Source organism: Anabrus simplex, chromosome 9 (assembly GCF_040414725.1).
Source record: "Anabrus simplex isolate iqAnaSimp1 chromosome 9, ASM4041472v1, whole genome shotgun sequence".
Lineage (NCBI taxonomy): Eukaryota > Metazoa > Arthropoda > Insecta > Orthoptera > Tettigoniidae > Anabrus > Anabrus simplex.
The window spans coordinates 65,300,030-65,323,207 of NC_090273.1; the positions used below are offsets into that span (position 1 = coordinate 65,300,030).

Below are 23,178 nucleotides of genomic sequence, written 5' to 3' on the forward strand. Positions count from 1 at the left end.
CTAGTGACGAATCAACGAGGAGAGTTCACGTCATAAGAAAGAAAATAAAGCGATGGTGTTAGATCCTACCATTCGCTTCGAGAGGGACCTGCAGCAAGCCTAGGATTTAAACTGGAAAAACAAGCAATTTATACACCGTGTCTGCCATATCTGTCAGCTAAAAATAATATTCCACTTGGTCAATGGATTATCAATGACCTCCTGTTTGAATCCAGAGGTACCCTGCCGAAGAACACAGCAACTGCCCTTCAAAATTAAAAAAAAGAAGGGCGTGTGGCTTTTAGTGCCGGCAGTGTCCGGGGACAAGTTCGGCTCGCCAGGTGCAGGTCTTTTGATTTGACACCCGTAGGCGACTTACGCGTCGTGATGATGATGACCTTTACTGTCTCCTTCACTGGAAGACGGATGATTTATTTTTAATAAATCTAACTACTACTACTACTACTACTACTACTACTACTACTACTACTACTACTACTACTACTACTACTACTACCATTACAGGAAGAAGGCAGTGATGATGTCAACCACGGGTGTCAAAGCTTGCCCGCCATGAGCGCAGTGCCTGTGCTAGAAATACCCGTGTACGAGGACACAAGTCTCTTCCCTTGTACTTCTCCACGTTGTTGACTCAGGGCTGTGTACGCCTACCGGTGACAGGCACCATTTACCTGTTTTGGTCTACAAGCAATGGTTGAAACATACAGCTGCATAGCTGTGGAATATACGGGGCACATTAATACTGCAGGATGATACCTACCTGCTCTTCTTGTTCTTGCATATGGGCACCAGCTCAGCTACCATCGGCAGAAAAGGGTCGTTAATTTTGGGTTCTTATGACGAGAGGATCATGGGGAACTCAATACTACATTAAACTACGAAATGAGGAACACAAACGCACCTACTGACATTTTGAGCACAAGTTGTGTATTCTTAACTCAACATTTCTTTTCTTTTATATTACAATTTATTGCACTAATCGTGCTAAAATGGATGCCCAACAGGCTCATATCATAAATAAGATAAACATCAAACAAAAAAAAATTATTCGCTATCTGGTTGGTTTGTCGTGCTGAGAATCGATAAGTGAATCCAAGAACAAATGTGTCCTTACTCGGAACAGCCACGCTGTACCTGCACATAACGTATATGATGCTAGGGTGAGAATTTGTCATGCAGAAATAACGCCACTAAAAGATCCCCACACATATTTGGGAAAATGCACACACAAGATAATAAGTTTGAACCTACAACTACAGACATAACCTTTCTAATCTCGCATGAAATATCACTCCTTTATGGATATGAACCAAGGTCCATTCAAACAAACGTTATATTTACAAAATTTACTGCTTAAGCAAGTTTTCTTAGTGCCTCGTTTCCATCTACCGCCCTACCATTTATAAACAAAGTTAATAAAGTATGAGAGAAAGCAAGGATGAATGAATGAAACCCTCATCACATGCTTGTCTCGCCTGCGGGAAGGAATTCCAGCCCTCGTCTTGTATTTTAAAAAATGTCTGCGAGACTCCCTGCGGTGCAGGCAAGGGAAACGACCTCCAAGACATAGGCCGTGAAGCACCCCTCGCATAAACAAAACAAAAACATAACCTAGTTTCCAAACATGCGGAGCTCAGCTCTACCTTGACCTTGTCTCAACACATGACGAAACTCGCCACAATAAATAAGTGAGGGAATCAACATACATGTCTGCACTATCCAATGTCCGTGACAGACCGCCCTGGGTCTCGATTCTACCACCTGGAGTATTACACATTGTTATACATATCCATCTCGCCGTCCGCCTAATGCGACGTGTTCCAATTAACCCTCAAGTCTTGGGTTCAATCCCTTACTTGGCATAGTACAAAGGGTCGCAAATATATGAGACATAGCCTACGGGTTATATTCATTACCCTCACATTCAATCCAACACACTCTAAACATGGAGTAGACACCTAAATTCTGGCCACATGCGTGCTCTACATTTTGCCAACGGCTTCCCTTCCCAATATAAGGTACCCTATCATGATTAACCTATAAATACAAGCAGATATCGTCTGATGCCGGGCACTAAGAAACGTTGATTTAAGCTCGTACATAAGCTTCCCTACGACTATGCGTACCGTCATACTATCATAAACTACCTTAATTCTTGCTTACTATAGACAATAAAATAAAAATGTGTATGCCTTAACCTAAATTATATAAAGAAAATACCTTACTAAATGGCCTAATGGGCCGTAATCCTACTCCTTACTATATTTACAAATTAATCACCGTATTTCTGCATAACAACCCCCCAACCCTACACATATATTAATTACTGTTCACTTATCTATCATCTTGGAGACCTCTTTCTCCCTCCGTCGGGGTTAAGCTGCCTGCTCAGCCCATCATGGTAGCGATGTGGTCCTGGGTCGATTCTCTGCGTCCAGTCTCCATGGGTTGCTCGTTCATGAAGCCGTCTTCTTGAGGGGTGGCTCGTTCATGAGGCCTTCTTCTTGAGGTTGTGGTCGGCAGGTCTCGTATCACACGTCTCTCGAAACACAGCACGAGTCTTCACTGGAATGAAATGCCTAACTTATTAACAGCACAGCATTCCCAGTACTTTTACTTCATTTTCGATGCAAAAATCAGTACTGGCGATCTGCGACGTTGAAGTCATTGTTCCCCTTTAACTACTTAACCGCGCACGAATGTATATAGGCAATATCTACTATCTGAAATCAGCAACCTAATCGGTCGAACAAATTGTCAGTATCTCATGCTCGACTGATTCATACCCATACGTATAGCAGGAATAACACAGATGACTTTAGTTTATACTTGCACTTCTCCCGCACTTCACACTATATTTACGTGGTTACCCGTACCTCTTCATGATGAAGTCTACACGTACGGCATTGTCTACAGTCGGTTAATTAGGCTCTTGCGACCTCACTGTGAAACTTCTAAATACACTCGTATGATCGAATAATTACTGAAAGGTTTACGGATCACCGATTCATTGAATGAACATTAGCGCAACTGCATTAAAGTAATCACCGTCTTTGTCATAAACACAGGTTTCTGGCGCGAGTATCAGCAGAACGCGACATACACGGACAGCGGTCTTATCATGGACTGATCACCTCCTTCCTCCTTTCTCTGCTCTTATAGCATCCAGGAACCCACGCGACTCGCTGGGAAGTCCCGGGAAACAACTTGAGATTGGCATGTGGCCTCGAAACATTTTCTCACGGCAGTCGGCCTCCCACGTAGTTATTTATTCAACTATATATTAATAGACTTTGAGGTATCTATGGCTTCAGAAAATTCTGGCACCGATTCCCAACTTATTACTTTCTTGTAAAACCTTCAAATATAGGAGTTATGACTCAATTTCCATAGCGTGGTGAGCCTGTCGGTTCCCGCTGAAATTCTCTGTTAAGGTGGCATGTCTCTCCCCCAGACAACTCCCATCTCTCTTTCTTTCTTCCTCACATATTCTTTCTTCGTCGCACCTGACCACGCCTTGCCTTGGGAATCCCCTTCTCGATTCCCGCTCTCCATATAGCATCACGCCCTCACAGTTAGCGTCCTATTGCGCATTATTTTATCAGCGTTAAATATCCATTCTTATAACTAACAGAATGGTACAATACATAGACATATTTTTTTCTTAGTGTGTGTTTGTCTACTTGTGTATCGACACGGTTGCTTGAAGAGATGCTGCTTTTATAATAGCCTATTTCCTTTCCTTTAAGTTTATAAAATCACGACGTTTTGCCACAGAAGCGATATAGTATTCGGTATTGTTCTACTTCATAATTGTCCGACTCATTGGCTGAATGGTCAGCGATGAGGCCTTCAGTTCAGAGGCTTCGGGTTTGATTATATCTTCTGGCTCGGAGACTGGGTGTTTGTGTTTGTTCCAACACTTTTCTCTTCATATTCAGACAACACACTACACTACCAACCACCACAGAAACACGCAATAGTGATTACATCCTTCCATATAAGGTTGGCGTCAGGAAGGGCATCCTGCCGTAAAACAGGGCCAAATCCACATGTGCGGCACAGTTCGCACCCACGTCCTCACAGGTGTGGGAAAAGCGGTAGTAGAGAAAGAAGATTTGTTTTACTTCATAATTGCTCGTAGAAGAGTTGAGCATGTTAAGCCATTAAATTAAAAGCCTTTTGCCTTGTACTTCACCTTACGGCTAGGGCCCGGACGTTTATGATATGTCATATTTAAAAATAAAATATATATATATATATATATACGAGTAATTTGATATTGTAATTCTTTCTGATCACTCATCAAAATGTGACATTTATTACATTCTGTGCAGAGTCGAGACCTACCTTTGGAATGATTAATTAAATACATTCAAATTATAATAATAAAAATGAATATTATTTATTATTATTATGACTATTATTATTATTATTATTATTATTATTATTATTATTATTATTGAATGTTTTTCAGACTCGTTGGCTGAATGGTCAGCGTGTTGGCTTTCAGTTCAGAGGGTCCAGCGTTCGATTCTCAGCCGGGTCGGGGATTTTAATCGCTTCTGATTAATTCTTCTGGCTCGGGGACTGGATGTATATATCCTTCCCAACACTCCGCTCATCATATTCAGACAACATACCACACTACTAACCACCACAAAAACAGGCAATAGTGCTTACTTCCCTCCATATAGCTTTGGCGTCAGGAAGGGCATCCGGTCGTAAAAAGGGCCAAATCCACTTGAGGGATGCAGTTCGTACCCGCGACCGTACAGGTGGGGGAAAATCGGCACGGAAAGAAGAAGGAGAAAAATTTATGATTATTGAATTTTCTAGATTTTAAAAGTATATTTTTAATATAATGTTAATTTAAACAGCGGAAAATTTTAGAAAATTTCGAAAATGTAATCAAAACATTTTAAGTCAAATTTATTGTCATTTTTAACACATTTTTAGGTCATAAACATCCGGGCCCAACTTCTTGCAACCTGATACACGGTGATTATAAAGCGTGTTGTTCGGGACATTTTATACAAACGCCGTGTTATGTATGTCCTTATATCAAAGAATATATACAGTACATGTAGTGCGCTTGCGCTATCTGATAACCTCCTGAGCTAGCGCTCGTAACAGCTGTTTCTCGTTTACGCAGAGTTGACAGTAGGCACGTAACTTTCGCATGCCAGATGTAAACAGAGATCTTCCTTTCTTTTCTTCTTTAGGTCTTTTCTTTTACAATAATGGCCTTTGGTAATACACCATTTGCCCAGCTGGTAGTGATAAGGACAGGGATGATGCTATATCTTCTCGCCATGATATATATAGAAAAGGAATGGGTTATCCCTGCCTTCGCAGGGCTCCACACGTAGGTCTATGAATACCCTTTGTGCCCCGTAACCAATGTCCGGATGTTGGCATTCCTGATGTCTTCCAGGTTCTCAAAGTGTCAGCTAATATATCGATGTCTAGTGCGTGCAAGAGCCTCGCACTGACACAACACATGTGTGGAGATCTCTTCCTCCCTACCGCATCTTCTACACATCGGATCTTGACTGATTTTCATGATGTGTAGGTGTCTCTGTAAGGTAGTGTGGCCTGTCAACAGTCCAACTACCATTCGTATTCTGGTCCTATTCAAGTTTATTAGGACCTTTTTTATATCTTTGGCTGGGCCCTTCGATAAGCTCACGTCCCTGCCTTGCTGTGGTTAACCTCTTCCAAATGTCTAAGTGAGACTGGTTTGTCTACTGGGATATTACCAGTTTCACACTTTGGAGTGATACTCCCAGGAAGGTCTCTGGTTCTATGAAAGGACCTCTTGAGCCTTATTTCGCTAGTTTGTCAGCTTCTTCATTTCCACTGATTCCTGTGTGCCCAGGGACCCATAATAGGGTAACTGGGCTAAGTTCACACAGCTTATCTCACATCCTTTGGCACTCCCATGCCATTTTGGATGGGCCGGTGACGTTCGATATTAGGCCCCTTAAAACAACAAGCAACCATTTTGGATGTTGTTCTAACTGCTCATAGCGTTTTTAACGCTGCCTGGCTGCCGCTGAAAATGGTGAAGCACCTTCTACGCCCAGGCATGTTCCATAGACGTACAGCACAGGCCAGTATTGAATATACTTCGGCCTGGTAAACAGTAGCATATTTACCCATAGGAAGGGAGAGCCTTGTCTTAGACCCCCGAATCCCGGCGCCCGTGCCCGTCTCCGTCCGCGAGCCATCTGTGCACCATGTACAGCTCACAGACCTGAGACGGTCCCCAGCATCCGTGATCTACTCCGGCCGGGTCTGATGAAGCCTTGTCTCGCCATGAGGCCATACGTGGCATTAGTAGAAAGGTAGTAGTTAATGGGTTGTAACAGTTAGGAGATTATCTTTATTAACTATTTCAGTTGGTCGCTTCTGCATCAGGGTTTATATAGTTAGATTGGTGTCTTGTAGAAACTGGATCAGTGCTTGAAGAAGAATAACGTTGACGTTTGTGGGGAATGGAATATGTAGTGACCGAAGCTGTGCGAGTAACTTTGTTCGTTGTAGCTCATACCTGGAACAAGAAAATACTACAGTATATGATTCAGATCCGCAACATCGTAATCGTCATGTGGGTAAACTTTCGAGGTAGTCACTCCGATGCGGTGGTGGTGGTGGTAAGGGTAGTATCCGTGTCCAAACCTCATCTTGATGATGGTTGTTAGATGTCTCCTCGCAATATTGAATTTCCAGAACCAGGGTTTTTTCGGCATTGTTGTTTGCAGTGTTGCGTAATATGTTCCTCGTTGGTGGCTACTTCTTGACCGTTCACCTTTCCACTGGGCGTAGGCTCTTCTTTTAACCAGCAGAATAAACTCAATATATGGAAGTTGTATCCCATGAAACATAACACTGATTATACTATCTTTCGGAGGTGATCTACAACTTCATTTTCCCTTATTCCACTGTGTCCTTTGATCCACAGAAAGTATTTTGAGTACCATATGTTTTAGCTTCTTCAATCTCTTGAAGTAGATCGTAAATATAAGGGTTTATGGCTTTAGATTTGTGTCAGACCAAACAACCATATGAGTATTATAGCATGCTGGTTTGAACTTTACAATTTATTACAGATCCTCATCTTACTCAGTGGAAAGTGAATCCACGTGGCAGTGCAGTTATGAGTCCAGATCGCAAAGAAAGCCATTCAGAAGTTAGAGAGTTCTTCATTTTATTTTGATATACACTCTATAACCAAAAAACGACGCACCGGGAAGGCGTTGTCCGATTGTAAAGAAATTACGTATGCAAAGACATTCGGACCGAACATGCAAATGATTAAAGTTTCATGTCCAATGAATGAATAGCGGGAGTTCCCGCGCATCCAAACTGCGCATGCATCAGTTGTATATAAGGCGCGATTCTGAAGCGTATGCTCAAAGTAGCTGTTACATTCGACTGCGCTATCTTAACGTCGGCTGTAAGAATGCCACGCGGAAGGATTCATGCTCATTACGAGCAGATGTCAGAGTTTGAAAGAGGTCGTGCGATGGGATTGAAAGAAGCTGGTTGGTCGAATAGAGCTGTCGGTGGATATTTGGGTCGAAGTGATGCGGCGGTCAGACGATGCTGGCAAAGCGTGGGTCAGCAACGGCAGGCATCAGCGTCAGGACGGCAGTGATCGACCGAGGGCCACAGCAGCACGCGCAGACAGAGCGATTTTCACAACAGCTGTCACAGCACCGAAGTCATCGTTGTCAACGATTCAGCGTGTGACCCGCACACATGTGTCCATCATGTCCATCAACAGATGCCTGAGCGAGAGGAATTTGCGCTCGCGCCGCCCGTTACGCCGCTTACCACTCATGCCTGTCCACCGTCAAGCCAGATTACAGTGGTGCCGCGCTCGGGAAACGTGGAACTGCGCTGACTGGGGACGTATAGTTTTTAGTGACGAGTCCCGTTTCCAACGGTGCCCTGAAGACAACCGCAGGCGTGTTGGGAGACGTCCAGGTCAGCGTGGGGATCCTGCCGTGACTATCGCACGCCACACAGCCACACGACAGGGGGCGATGGTCTCGGGTGTTATATCCTTTGAGAGCCGGACCCCGCTAGTAGTCATTCCTGGCACACGGACAGCACAGCGGTATGTTGATGACATTCTACGGCCGGTTGTGTTACCGTTCCTTCAGCGACATCCAGGCCTTACTTTCCAACAGGATAATGCCCGGCCGCACACGGCACTTGTTGCTATGAACTGTCTTCAAGCTTGCCCTCTCCTTCCTTAGCCAGCACAGTCGCCGTATCTCTCTCCCATAGAGCACATTTGGGACGTCATGGGAAGGCGATTGCGAACATACCGGAATGTCGCTGATTTAGCCCAACAGTTGGAGACCATTTGGCACGAAATTCCGCATGACACCATTCGGGAAATTTATCAGTCCATGCCACGTCAGTGATAGCTTGCATCCAGGCCAGGGGTGGACCAACACCTTATTGACATCCTCACTTTGTAACGCTCTAACTCTGCAATAAATCGTATGATTGTTCTGCACTTTTGATCGTTTGTTTCTCTATGTCTGTTCCTCACATCCACCGATTTTTTTCGCCATCGGACAATTCATTCCTGGTGTGTATTTTTTTTGTTATACAGTATATTTCACTGTTTCGAGCTATTGGGAGATTTTACAGGAGTAGGCCTATGTCCCGAATTTGGTCAAGTTTTTCCCTACATCAACGAAAATGACGGGTGAACAGCAGGCCACGTCGGAAAATGAAGTGTGCCACAGTGCCTTCATATTAATTGTTATACAAAAATGTTTTTGGCTGTGGTTCTCGGCGAAACACCTTACTACAGACTCATCCACTCGCTCGTAACCTGAAATCCCTTCAGGTAGGAAAATTATTATTATTATTATTATTATTATTATTATTATTATTATTATTATTTTATCTGTGCCTCTGCGAGGCTTAGAAAGAATCCAGCCTGTTTTAATGAATATGCTACTCATTTGGTACGCAAGTAGGAGTCACTTGAGGCCATGCTCTTTACCATTCACGTTACACTTTGGGACCACTTTAATTTAACACTGCATTAGTCGCGTGTTATCTGAGAGATATACCTTGGTGATTGTTTGCTGTAAGAGCTAGCTTGAGGCTAGAAGCACATCTCCCTTCCTAGCTTCCTGTCTCGGAAGTGGTAACATCAATTAGTGTTGTGACCTTCATACAATACAAATTTAACCAGCTGCTGTAAGTGTTATCTCACAGATACGGCGCGAGTAAATTTTTAAGTATTCATGCTTATTTCTAAAATGCGTTTGATTTGCTGTGAATTATCTCATTACTGGTTGTGCTACTGCTTGCATTTAGAGATCTTTCGAAATTGAAAATGAAGATTAAGATGATTTGTAAAACTGTATTGTATAGAGTAAGTTTTCTTTTACTAATCAGTAACTTTACGATCTCGGGATCCTCAAGACTGTCAAAAGAGCAACAAGATAATTAGTTTGTTTCAAATATGCCGGTGCCCTTTCTCAATATTTCAATGGATATGTTGTAAATAAATCTTAAAGTGCATTTTATGTTGGTTTCTATCTTCCACATATTATATAAGAATTGTGTAGATGGACAGAATATATTTATCTCTCAGATACGACGCGAGTATTGATGCTACTTTTAGGACGCGTCTAATGTAGTTTTAACCACTTAAATCCTGTTTCGTAAATCTGTGATGAAAGAGTGGTCTACTTTAACTAACAACGTAATAATTAATATTTGTTAACTAGGCAGTCGAATCAAGTCAGGTGATGCAGGAAATATTAGATTAGGAAATGAAGTCTTAAAGGAAGTAGCATAATATTGTTACTTGGGTAGTAAAGTAATTAACGATGGAAGAAGTAAGGGGGGTATAAAATACAGACTAGCGAAAGCAAGGAAGGCGTTGCTCACTTTGAACATTGATTTAGGAATTAGAAATTTTTTGCAGACTTTCGTCTACAACGTGGCATCGTATGGAAGTGAAACATGGGCAATAACTAGCTCAGAATGAAGGGAAATAGCAGCTTTTGAAACGTGGCGTTACAGAAGAATGGTAAAGGTGAGATAGATAGAACGAATCGCGAATGAAGAGGCACTGAATCGAATTGCTGAGATGAGAGCAATTTGGCCATTTGATTAGAAGAAGAGATAGAATGATAGGACACATGATAAGACACCCAGGACTTGTTCAGTTGGTTTATGAAGGAAGTGTAGGCGGTAAAAATGGCAGGGATAGGGTGGCATAGAGGGCTGCATGAAACAAGTCTATGGACTAATGAGCCAAAGAACACCAACAACTACTAGGCATTACAACGTAGAGGCATAAACAAGAGTTCAGACAGTATATACACACGGCAATCGAAGTTATCAGTTCGACAGCTTCTTTCTCAGTAAACAGATTACTGTCAACGGGCTGTGATGGACGCCGGCCCCGCGGTGTGGGGGCAGCGTGCCTGCATCTTACCCGGAGGCCCCGGTTTCGATTCCCTGCCAGGTCAGGGAATTTTTACCTGGAACTGAGAGCTAGTTCGAGGTCCACTCAGCCTACGTGATTAGAATTGAAGAGCTATCTGAATGTGAGATGGTGGCCTGTGTTTAGAAAGCCAAGAATAATGGCCGAGAGGACACCTCATAATCTGCAGGCCTACGAGCTGAGCAGCGGCCGCTTAGTAGGCCATGGCTCTTCGGGACTGTTGCGCCATGGGGTTTGGTTTGGCTTGGCTTTGATGGACGAGTGCGTTCCATAAATCCAAAACTAAGCCCATGCGCAAGTGCCATGAATTCCTCACTCCACTCTGGACGCTTTGAAGGACATCAGCACAGGAACATCACATTTCCTGCTGCTGACTACGATAAGCTAAGCGCTTACTGATAGAAATTGGTCACTTCACGATGACGCACAGCAAATATTGTCTACAGATGGAAGTAAACGTCACTTGCCCCATGCTGCAGGCTCAGCGAACTACGTCAGGTTTGCACATTATCTGGATGATTTTGTGATATATTTTATCACAAATGCTGAAATCAATTAGTTTCTCTTTTCAAGAACTTTCACAATATTATTATTATTATTATTATTATTTAATCAATTTACCGTCCAGGGTTTCTTCTTCCACAGACACAGCGAGGAATCCCACCTTTACTGCCTCAGAGGCAGTGACATGGAGCGTTAATGATTTGGTTGCGGATACAAATTGGGAGAAGGACCAGTACCTGTAATTCGCCCAAGCGGCCTCACTTATTATACTGAACAGGGGCCTTGTAGGGGAATGGGAAGATTGGAAGGAGTAGGCCTTAAGTTACGTACGATCCCAGCATTTTCCTGGAGATGAAGCAGGACAACACAAAAAATCACTTCGAGTATGGCTAAAGTGGGAATCGAAGCCCCTCTACTCAGTTGACCTCCCGTTCCAACCCTAGTTCCACTTTTCAAATTTCGTGGCAGAGCTGGGAATCGAACCCGGGCCCCGGTGGGTGGCAGCTAATCACACTAACTACTGTACCACAGAGGCGGACGGGAACTTTCCCATGCAGTTGCAAAAGAATGCATCTTTCCTTTTAAAAATATCATATTGCTTCAATTGTTTCGTACACATATTTAACTACATTTACAGTTTTCGGAGAGGCCTAAGTGCCAGAAATTGTCCTGCAGGAGTTGCTTTACATGCCAGTAATTCTACCGAGAAGAGGTTGACGTATTTGAGCACCTTCAAACTGGACTGAGCCAGGACCGAACCTACCAAGTTGGGTCAGTACACACAAGTGTTACGAATAGCAACTATACGGAAGGTTACTCGCCTCCTTACACAACCATTTAGTGAAAACATCATGTAAGATCCAGAGAAGCCCGGAGTGGGTTCATGACTGTGAAAGTATAACATGAAACGAGCATTTCGTGGCCAGACGTATCAACTCCCTTGTAAACTGCGTGAGTCACACGCATTCAAACATAAACTCACGCTCTAACGCAAACAAACTGCAAATTGACGCATTTTGAGAAAAGGGGCAACGGGCCAAGCGGGTTTGGCCTTGCAGTTAGGGCCGCGAGGTGTGAGCTTTCATCTGGGAGATAGTTCGTTCGAACCCCACCGTCAGCAAGTATGAATATGATTTTGCATGGTTTCCTATTTGTATGCCAGGCAAATGCTGGGACTGTATTTTAAAAAAGGCCACGGCCGTTTCCGTTCTACTCCTAGCGCTTTCCCTATCCTATCGTCGTGGGGCGTAAAAAAAAAACTATAAACGTCTGCAAATGAGGCACACAGGCGCGCAGCAGAGCCAATAAGAATAAGAACCTTAATGTGAACTTTGAAAGACTCCCTACAAAGCCACCATGTTAAACATCAACATTTTGCCTTCCGTGACACCGACACACATAGGTTTTACGGCGACGATGAGATGAGATAGGAAAGGGCTAGGAGTGGGAAGGAAGTGGCTATCGCCATAATTAAAGGACATCCCTGGCATTTGCCAGCTGTGGAAATAGGAAACCATCTTTAGGGCTGTCGACACTAGAGTTCGAACCCACTATCTCGCACCTACTCACCCGGTACCATCTTGTACAAGGATGAAGAAGAGACAAGTAGTAGGTAGTAAAATACATATTTTTGTTTCAGCATATTCAAATAATTATTGAATTGTTGAGCTGATTAAATATTTGCTCACTCATTGTTCAATATATACTAATTATTTTTTAGCTTTTCGTTTGATTCTATTTTCATAATATTTAATTGCTTTAGTGAAACTTTGTTAGCCGGGAAGAGTGGCTCAGACGGTTGAGGCGCTGGCCTTCTGACCCCCTCCTTGGCAGGTTCGATTCTGGCTCAGTCCGGTGATATTTGAAGGTGCTCAAATACATCAGCTTCGTGTTGGTAGATGTACTGGCATGTGAAAGAACATCTGCGGAACTAAATACCGACACCTCGGGGTCTCCAAAGACAGTATTTTATGAAAATTTGTCACCCTAAAAATTGTACCGTTTTAGTCTTATTTCGTTACCTATCAACATAGTGGTACATGTAAGTACGTAGAATTATTGTTAAATTAATCGAAAATATTTCAATAACTTCAAGAAACGGTTAGATTAGTTTAATTTCTCAAATAGGGACTCTAAAAACTGAAATTACCTGTTTATGATGATGATGATGATGCTTGTTGTTTAAAGGGGCCTAACATCTAGGTCATCGGAAACTAATGGCACGAAATGAGACGAAATGTAATGACAAATTAAAAGTACAAAATCCTCCAGTGATCAGAATTCAATACGTGAGGATGGATGGATTGATGGATGGGATGGGATGGGATGGGATGGAATGGGATGGGATGGGATGGGATGGGATGGGATGGGATGGGATGGGATGGGATGGGATGGGATGGGATGGGATGCGATGCGATGCGATGGGATGGGATGGGATGGAATGGATATGAATTTAAGACTACCAGTGTATCCGACCCGCAATGCCTTATATTCACAGAAACTGACGTAAAACAATAGTATTACTGACCAAGGGACTGCTTGTATAGCACAATACTGAATCGATGATGCTTGCAGTCTAAAAGGGTCCAAATTCCAAGTCATCGGCCTTTCATAATGGTACTTATCGCTAAGAAAGTAGAAGCATGGTATTAGTCATGGTGCGGTATAATCAAAAGTAGCGTAGACTCGCGGTACTCCACACATTATTGTTCTATCACAGGTTATGGAATTCGCACATGTAACACAGACCTATGGTGTGTCGCACATTGCGGCGCCATTTACAGGCAACGCAAAGCTATGGTGTTCATCACATAAGTGTGCTAACTACAGGGACTCGTACAATCCCGTGGTGTTCCTCGTATAGTGGGTACTAATCATAGGCAAGCCAGAATCATGTTGTCGCTCACCCATGGTGTCGCTCATATAGTGGTACTAATCACAGGTACTGTAAAAGCCGACAGTGCACTGTAAGTGGGGTGCGGGGGCTGACTGCACGGTGCTCCTGCGTGCTACAAATCACAAACCTATTTGGTACCTAACATAGTGGTACTACGCGCAAGTAAAAGCGACCCATGGTGTTCCCCGCGTGGTGGTACTAAGCACAAGTAGTTTCACGGTTCTAATACAATCATCCCCTGTTCCCCCTTTTATTCGCCTGTTACGACAGGAAGGGGATACCGTGGGTGTATTCATCCTCTGCGTGCCCTCCCACAGGGGGTGAAATTACTTGTTACCGTACGCTGCTGGTTTTTATAGTACTTTTTATGATAATAATCGTCTGTGTTGTAATTCTTTGACCTGGCGTTCGTTTCTCAGGTAATCTCCCGCATTTGTCCCCTTCCAGGTTGGCAAACCTCACGCATTGGCACTTCAGTAGATTGACAGGTCTGCGTAGCGCGCGGATTGTGTGGCCTAACGTCAACAAACAACCACTGTGCACCATGTAACAGTAAAGCTGTGGCGCTCACATTACGTAATGGAACGTGGAAAAGATTCAGGTGATATTTTACGAAGTGTGTGAGCTTCTAATATTACAACACACATAGAAAAACACGAACAAGAGTAATTTTATTACTATTATTATTATTATTATTATTATTATTATTATTATTATTATTACAGTCTCCATGGCTCACGCAGCAGCTTGCCGGCCTCTCACCGCTGGATTCCTTGGTTCAAAACCCGGTCACTCCATCTGGGATGTGTGCTGGACGAAGCCAAGCAATTTTTTCCGTCATCCTTCATTCCAGTGACACTCTCCAATATCATTTCATTTCCACTGTCAGGCAATTTTTCTTTTGCTATTTTGCTTTACGTCGCACCGACACAGATAGGTCTTATGGCGACGATGGAACAGGAAAGGCCTAGGAATGGGAAGAAAGCGGCCGTGGCCTTAATTAAGGTACAGCCCCAGCATATGCCTGGTGTGAAAATGGGAAACCACGGAAAACCATTTTGAGGGCTGCCGACAGTTGAATTCGAACCCACTATCTCCCGCATGCAAGCTCCCAGCTGTGCGCTCCTAACCGCACGGCCAACTCGCCCGGGCTGTCAGTCATTAATCATTGCCCCAGAGGAGTGGGGCACACCGGGAGAGTTGGCTGTGCGGTTAGGAGCGCGCAGCTGTGACCTTGCATCCAGAAGATAGTGGGTTCGAACCCTACTGTCGGCAGTCCTGAAGATAGTTTTCCGTGGTTTCCCATTTTCACACCAGGAAAATGCTGGGGCTGTACCTCAGTTATGGTCACGGCAGTTTCCTTCCCATTTCTAGGCCTTTCCTATCCCATCGTCGCCATAAGAACTATCTGTATCGGTGCGACGTAAATCGAATAGAAAAAAAAAATGTGGGACAGGGTCAGGTAGCCGCACAATTCCTATCCTCCCCGCTAGATGGGGTTTTCATTCTTTCCATTTCTGACCCGGTCGACTGACTAGAAACAGGCTGAGGATGTATTATTATTATTATTATTATTATTATTATTATTATTATTATTATTATTATTGTTGTTGTTGTTGTTGTTGTTGTTGTTGTTGTTGTTGTTGTTATTGACTGTTAAAGTTTGGTTTTCCCTCGGACTCATCGAGGGGTTCCACCACTATTGCCTCAAGGGCAGTGTATTGGAGCGTGGGACATTAGGTCGGGGATATAACTGGAGAGGAGGACCACTACCTCGCCCAGGTGGCCTCAGCTTCTATGCTTATCAAGGGCCTTGCTGGCGATGGGAAGATCGGAAGGGATAGACAAGGAAGAGGGAAGGAGGCGGTCGTGTCCTGAAGTTAGGTACCATCCCGGGATTTGCCTGGAGAAGAAACTGGGAAAACCACTTCGAGGATGGCCGAGGTGGGAATCGAACCCCCTATACGCAATTGGCCTTCCGAGGCTGAGTGGACCTCGTTCCAGCCCTCGTAACATTTTTCAAATTTCGTGGCAGGCCGGGAATCGAAGCCGGGCCTCTGGGAGTGGCAGAAAATCACACTGACCACTACACCAGACAGGTGGACTCAATAAATAAATAAATAAATAAATAAATAAATAAATAAATAAATACACTAATACTTTTTAGTTGCCCGACTCATTGACTAAATGGTAAGCGTTGAGGCCCTCGAGTCAGAGGGTCCCGGGTTCGATTCCTGGCTGGGTCGGGGATTTTAATCGCATGTGATTAATTCTTCTGGCCCGGGGACTGGGTATTTGCGTTTGTCCCAACACTTTCCTCTTCATATTCATGCAGCACAATCCACTACCAACCATCACAGAAACACGTAATAGAATTACATCCCTCCATATAGCGTTGGCGTCAGGAAGGGCATCCGGCCGTAAAACAGTGCCAAACACATATGTGCGACGAGGTTCGCACCCGCGACCCCACAGATGTTGGAAAAGCGGTGGAAGAATAATAATAAGAAGAGGAAGAAGACTGAATATATTTTAGTTAGTCCAGCTCCATGGCTATTGGCCTTATGTCCAAGGGGTCTCGGGTTTTTATTCCCAGCAGGGTCGGGGATATTTAACCTCTGTTAGTTAATTCTGATGGCTCGGGAGCTGTGTGTGTGTGTGTCGTCTTCATCATTCGAATTCATAGTCCAATCTCACAGACGTGCAGGCTGCGTATAAGGCGTCAACTCAAAACATCTGCACCAGGCCTCTCCGAAAGCCACACGGCATTAAATTCTCATTTTCTGTTGTAATTTATAAACGTAAAAATATATGAACTGTACGTAATATACGGAAATACGAGCAGTACGATGGTTTCATTTCTGTAACGCAAAGATGATACCATTCGTATGTAAAATATACACGAATTTACATCTTCTCTAAATGCAGAGTAATTCAGCTAAGTTGTCCACCTCAAATAACTTACGAACCGTTCAAGATATCGACATTCTGTTTTTACTTTCAGTAATGGTACCATGGGCCTTATAATCAGACTTAGAGTACTTTATCATGGCATTAATATCTTCTGAGATAATGGTAATAACTTCGTTTTCTTGAATGATACTACAGTGTTTTCTGCACATAGAATGTCCGACTCGTTGGCTGAACGGTCACCGTACTGGCCTTCGGTTCAGAGGGTCCCGGGTTCGATTCCCGGCCGGGTCGGGGATTTTAACCTTAACTGGTTAATTCCAATGGCACGGGGGCTGGGTGTATGTGTTGTCTTCATCATCATTTCATCCTCATCAAGACGCGCAGGTCGCCTACGGGAGTCAAAGAGAAAAGACCTGCACCTGGCGAGCCGAACCCGTTCTGGGATATCCCGGCACTAAAAGCCATACATTTCATTTCATTTTGCACCTAGAATTAAACATGCTTCATTTGCCTGCTGGGGACTGCCCTCTTGAATTCGCGCTACGTATGAAACATGAGCTAGCTGTTGATACACAGAGCTGCTTCACCTTCTGACAGACAGGTGTTAACTCTACTGTGCTCATACCTTATTTTCCTTTACCTGCTACCTACGGCGTAAAGGTGTTAAATCATACATTTTATTATAGTATAGTTATGAGCACGATACCTACAGTATCTGTCAGAAGAAAGTGAATCAGCTCTGTATGTTACGTAGCTCGAATCGAACAGGGCACGTTTTAATACATTAAATCTTCTCGAGAAGTACTTTACTTGTCCGATTTTCAAAATAATCACGCTGCTAAATTTTTGATATTTATAGGTTAAATATTATGTATATAAAACAGTGTAGTTCCATTAAAGAAACAACATTAGAACCATTATCTTAGAAGATATTGATGCCATGGAAAGCTACTGAAAGTCCAATTATTAACCCCTTGGTTCCAGATTGTCTATATCATGAACGGTTGAAGAGTTATTATTTTGAGGTGAACAACTGAGCTGAAGAGCCTATATATTGAAACATCTCCAGTATTTACAAGAGCTCAGTGATGTAGCAGTGTAATATGAATATCTCTTAATGAATATATTTTTAAACTCATGTATTAACAGTCGCCTTAATATCAGTAACTATGAATAAGAACTTATTCAACTATCTGCCAAAATAAACAGTTCTAGGTGAAATTGATTAGCGATAATGTTGGTATTAATAGAATATGACTACTTACAATGTACTATTTATTCATTGATATATGTTGTCACAAGGCATGCTAGACAGAAATGGATTAACTCACGTGAATGTGACAGCTAGAAGACATGCCGCCAGGAGCAGCTGTAGCAGCACAGACATCTTGAACACTTCACACGTGCTGGCTGTTAGACCATCACAGACGCCACATAACTAGCCGAACGCACTTACTGTATGCCGCGCGGGCCACGTGTTTTCCTCACCGACAGAGCTCGCACAGCGCCCGGTATGACCGACGGGCCCCAAGCGTCTGTGTGAGTCAAACTAGCTGTACTCCAATTTCAAGACCAGACATATCGTCTGTGCGCATGGCCCCAGCGGAAGGGCGGAGTTAAATGTATCCGCACACGTATGAGAGGAAAAATACAAGTGATCCATTCTTAATTAATTCTGTCGAAATGAATGAACAGTAATATGTTAGATATGCCAAAACATTTAAGCTTTCGTGGCTCAGGTGGCAGCGCGCCGGCATCTCACCGCTGGACTCCGTGGTTCAAATCCCGGTCATTCCATGTGATATTTGTGCTGGACAAAGTGGAGGAGGGACAGGTTTAACTCCAGGTACTCCGATTTTCCCTGTAAACTTCCATCCAGCAACACTCTCCAGTATAATTTCATTTCATCTGCCAGTCATTAATCGACGTCCCAGAAGAGTGCGACAGGCCTCGGCAACCGGCACAATCCCTATACTCGCCGCTAGATGGCGGCTACATTAATTCCCTTCCCGGCCTGGCCGAATAACTGGAAACAGGCTGTGGATTTTCATTTTCATGCCAACGTATTTCTAAATGTGTTTGAATGTAATTAAATAAATAAATTTCACAACAAAGAGTATCATAACTAGGGCTCGGAAAACTTGGAATAATCCTTTTTTACTCGAGTATCCAAAGATGAGGCCCAAGGCCACAAAATGGTGGGTTTTGTCCTTTTTTTTGCCTTTTTTGGCGTTTTTCGGCTTGTTGGTCCTTTTCATCCTTTTTAGGTCTTAACAGCCTTTTTTCTTGCAACTTCACCTTTTGTGGACATCATTTTTACTTCCCATTCTCAATTCGAATAATTATTTGTTTTTCCATCACCTCTTAAACGTATTTTCTCTAGTAAATACATATATTTGAACCATTTCTGAAAAGAGGGGAAATGAACTGAAAATATAATGAAATGGAAATGAAATGCCAAAATAAACTAGTGGTTGGAAAAACCAGGGGGATCAAATTATGTGCAAGTGTGGAGAGAATTTTCACGATGTTTCGCAACATACTGTCTGTAAACTGGCGATCAATCAATCAATCAATCAATCAATCAATCAATCAATCAATCAATCAATCAATCAATCAATCAATCAATCAATCAATTGCTACTGATCTGCATTTAGGGCAGTCGCCCAGGTGGCAGATACCCTATCTGTTCTTTTCCTAGCCTTTTCTTAAATGATTTCAAAGAAATTTGATATTTACTGAACATCTCCCTTGTTAAGTTATTCCAATCACTAACGCCTCTTCCTATAAACGAATATTTGCCCCAAATTGTCCTCTTGAATTCGAACTTTATCTTCATATTGTGATCTTCCCTACTTTTAAAGACACCACTCAAACTTATTCGTCTACTAAAGTCATTCCACATTATGTCTCTACTGACAGCTTGGAACATACCACTTAATCGAGCATCTCGTCCCCTTTCTGCCAAGTCTTCCCAGCCCAAACTTTGCAACATTTTTGTAACGCTACTCTTTTGTCAGAAATCACCCAGAAAAAATGGAGTTGCTTTTCTTTGGATTTTTTCCACTTCTTGAATCAAGTAATCCTGGTGAGGGTCCCATACACTGGAACCATACTCTAGCTGGGCTCTTACCAGAGACTTATATGCCCTCTCCTTTACATCCCTTACATTTAACAATATGGAGATGACTATTATGACACACTGCAAGGCCAACTGAGCTATGGTTTCCAAATTACAATTTCTGGTAATATGGTGTGATTAAGCCAAATATAATTCCAGTTATACTAACGTAAATTTCTTTCTCCAGGATTCCGTTGCGTGTTCGCTGAATGCATTCTAGGTGAAAAAGGTTATTTCATCTTAAATTCTGTGAAGTACTCTTTTTAACAAGCACGGAGTATATATATTTTAAATTATGTTAATCTAAAAATATAGACTGACTAAAAGATGTATTTCACTCATATATTATTGCACTATATATTGCATATACCACCAGAATTCTGCATTCTTAACATTATATTGCTTCATTAAATATACAGTATCATTAAAACTAAAATTATGAATGATTTGGATCGCATTTTGGCGTTCTTTTGCCGGTTTATAGGTCAGTTTTTAAAAAATTTAGGTCTTTTTTAGGCAATTTAGGCAATTCAATTTACGAGACCTAATCATAACAAATCGATCAATTTCAAGTCGGCAGTTTACAATAATGGAAGTAGAAAAACAAATTTATCTATGGAATCGAGAGATAGAGGAATGTGTAATGAAAATATGTGTGGAGAAGAGTAAGACAGTAGTGATGACGAGTGGTAACAGAGCAGGGAATATTGAAGTAAATGGAACACAGTTGTGAAAAGCTTGAAATAATTGGGGATCAATCACTCATTCATCAACGAATGTCTCTTCCCAGTTAGTGGCTATCCGTGATCGGGTGGGAATAATGTTATTTATTCATTCATACACGACTACAATTCAACCATCGGGCGAGTTGGGCGCGCAGCTTTGAGCTTGCATCCGGGAGACAGTGGGTTCGAACCCCACTGTCGACAGTCCTGAAAATGGTCTTCCATTGGTTGGTTTCCAATTTTCACTCCAGTAAAATGCTGAGCCTTTACCTTAATTTAGGCCACGGCCGCTTCCTTCCAACTCCTAGGCCTTTTCTATCCTATCGTCGCCATAAGAGCTATCTGTGTCAGTGCGACGTAAAGCAAACTGTAAAAACAAAACAAAAACAAAAACAAATCACAATTCAACCATGAAACCATCCATTTACTGTACCAATTCATGCAGTATCCACTCATTCTATTCAGTCGTAATGTATGTTGTAAAGGTAGGATAAATCAACCAGACTTGTGACACAAAAGTGAGCACTAAATAAGCTAAAGTACGGGAAGATACATGTTGTCCTAGACTACATAACATTGTTAACGATTAGCACAAAATAAATAATATTTACTGTAACAGTAGTCAAGTAATTGAGCCTCCGTGGCTCAGGCGGCAGCGCGCCAGCCTCTCACCGCTGGATACCGTGGTTCAAATCCCGGTCTCTCCATGTGATATTTGTGCTGGACTAAGGGGAGGTGGGACGGGTTTTTGTCCGTGTACTCCGGTTTTCCCTGTCGTCTTTCATTCCAGCAACACTCTCCAAAATCAGTTCATTTCATCTGTCAACCATTAATCATTGCCTCAGAGGAGTGCGACAAGCTTCGGCAGCCGGCACAATTCCTATCCTCGCCGCATGATGGGGGCTTCATTCATTGCATTCCTGACCCGGTCACTGACTGGAAAACAGGCTGTAGGTTTTCATTCATTTTCAGTAGTGAAATAATTGTAAGAAGTATAATGTAATGCGTGTATCGAACCTAATGAATTACAATAAACGAGTGCTCTCCCCCAGTTACTGGCGATCCTGAACAAGGGAATGGGAGTATTATTTTATATTTTATTTTATTTTATATTTGGGGAATACACATGCAGAAGGTGGGAAAATACACGAAGAAATTGGAAGGAGAATGGAACAAGCCAATGATTTTTTCAATGTGTGAGAGAGATAGTGTGGAATCGGGAAGTCCCAGAGAAATGCAAGAAAATTCTGTACTCAATATATTACACACTAATAATAATAATTTTGTGTGGCTATTTCTAGTCGAGTTCAACCCATGTAAGGCAAACCCTCCGACGAGGGCGGGCGGCATCTGCCATGTGTAGGTAACTGCGTGTTATTTTGGTAGAGGGTAGTGTTATTTGTGGTGTTTGAGTTGCAGGGATGTTGAGGACAGCACAAACTCCCAGCTCCTGAGCCATTGGAATTAACCAATGAAGATTAAATTCCCCGATCCGGCCGGGAATCGAAGCCGGGACCCTCTTAACCGAAAGCCAGCACACTGACCATTCAGCCAATGAGTCGAACTATTACACACTAATTTTGACATACGTGGTGGGGACATAGATAACAAAAAACATAATAAATGCAGAAATCAAGCAGCCGAGATTAAATTCCTTCGAGGAATAATTGGGTAATTTAACTTAAAAACGTTTCACTCTGACGAACTCACAAATTAAATACAAATATTACACTATAACATACATACATGAATACATACATCATCATTATAGACCGTTATGCCTTTTAGCGTTCAGTCTGCAAGCCTCGGTGAATTTGCTAAACGAGGCCACAATCCTCTATGTGTAACTAGTGCTGTGGCCTCATTTAGTTCTATACCTCTTAACTTCAAGTCGTTAGAAACTGAGTAAAAACATCGTCGTCTTGGTCTACCTCTACTTCTCTTACCCTCCATAACATAGCTGCAGTCGCTTAAGTGCGGCCAGTATCCAGTATTCGGGAGATAGTAGCTTCGAATCCCACTATCGGCAGCCCTGAAGATGGTTTTTCATGGTTTCCCATTTTCACACCAGACAAATGCTGGGGCTGTACCTTAATAAATACCACGGCCTCTTCCTTCCCAGTCCTAGCCCTTTCCTGTCCCATCGTCGCCATGAGACATATCTGTGTCGGTGCGACGTAAAGCCAATAGCAAAAAAAGAACATAGTCCATTATTCTCCCTGGTAAGCTATCCTCCTCCATTCGCCTCATATGACCCCACCACCGAAGCCGGTTTATGCGTACAGCTTCATCCATCGAGTTCACTCCTAACGTAGCATATAACTTCTATTTCCGAGTTCCCTCCTGCCATTGTTCCCACCTGTTTGTACCAGCAGTCATTCTCGCTACCTTCATATCTGTTACTTCTAACTTATGAATAAGATATCCTGAGTCCACCCAGCTTTCGCTCCCGTAAAGCAAAGTTGGTCTGAAAACAGACCGATGTAAAGATAGTTTCATCCGGGAGCTGACTTCCTTCTTACAG

General features: G+C 42.8%; 1 protein-coding gene across 1 annotated transcript in view; it reads right to left on the reverse strand.

The window, feature by feature from the left end:
* Window positions 1-18,263, reverse strand: part of LOC136881056 (glycine receptor subunit alpha-3) — an 865,119-nt gene extending 846,856 nt beyond the window's left edge. The window contains exon 1 of the mRNA XM_067153659.2: window positions 18,140-18,263. Coding sequence (XP_067009760.2) covers window positions 18,140-18,195 — 56 coding nt within the window. The 5' untranslated portion in view covers window positions 18,196-18,263. The remainder of the gene's footprint in view (window positions 1-18,139) is intronic.
* Window positions 18,264-23,178: the final 4,915 nt, after the last annotated feature.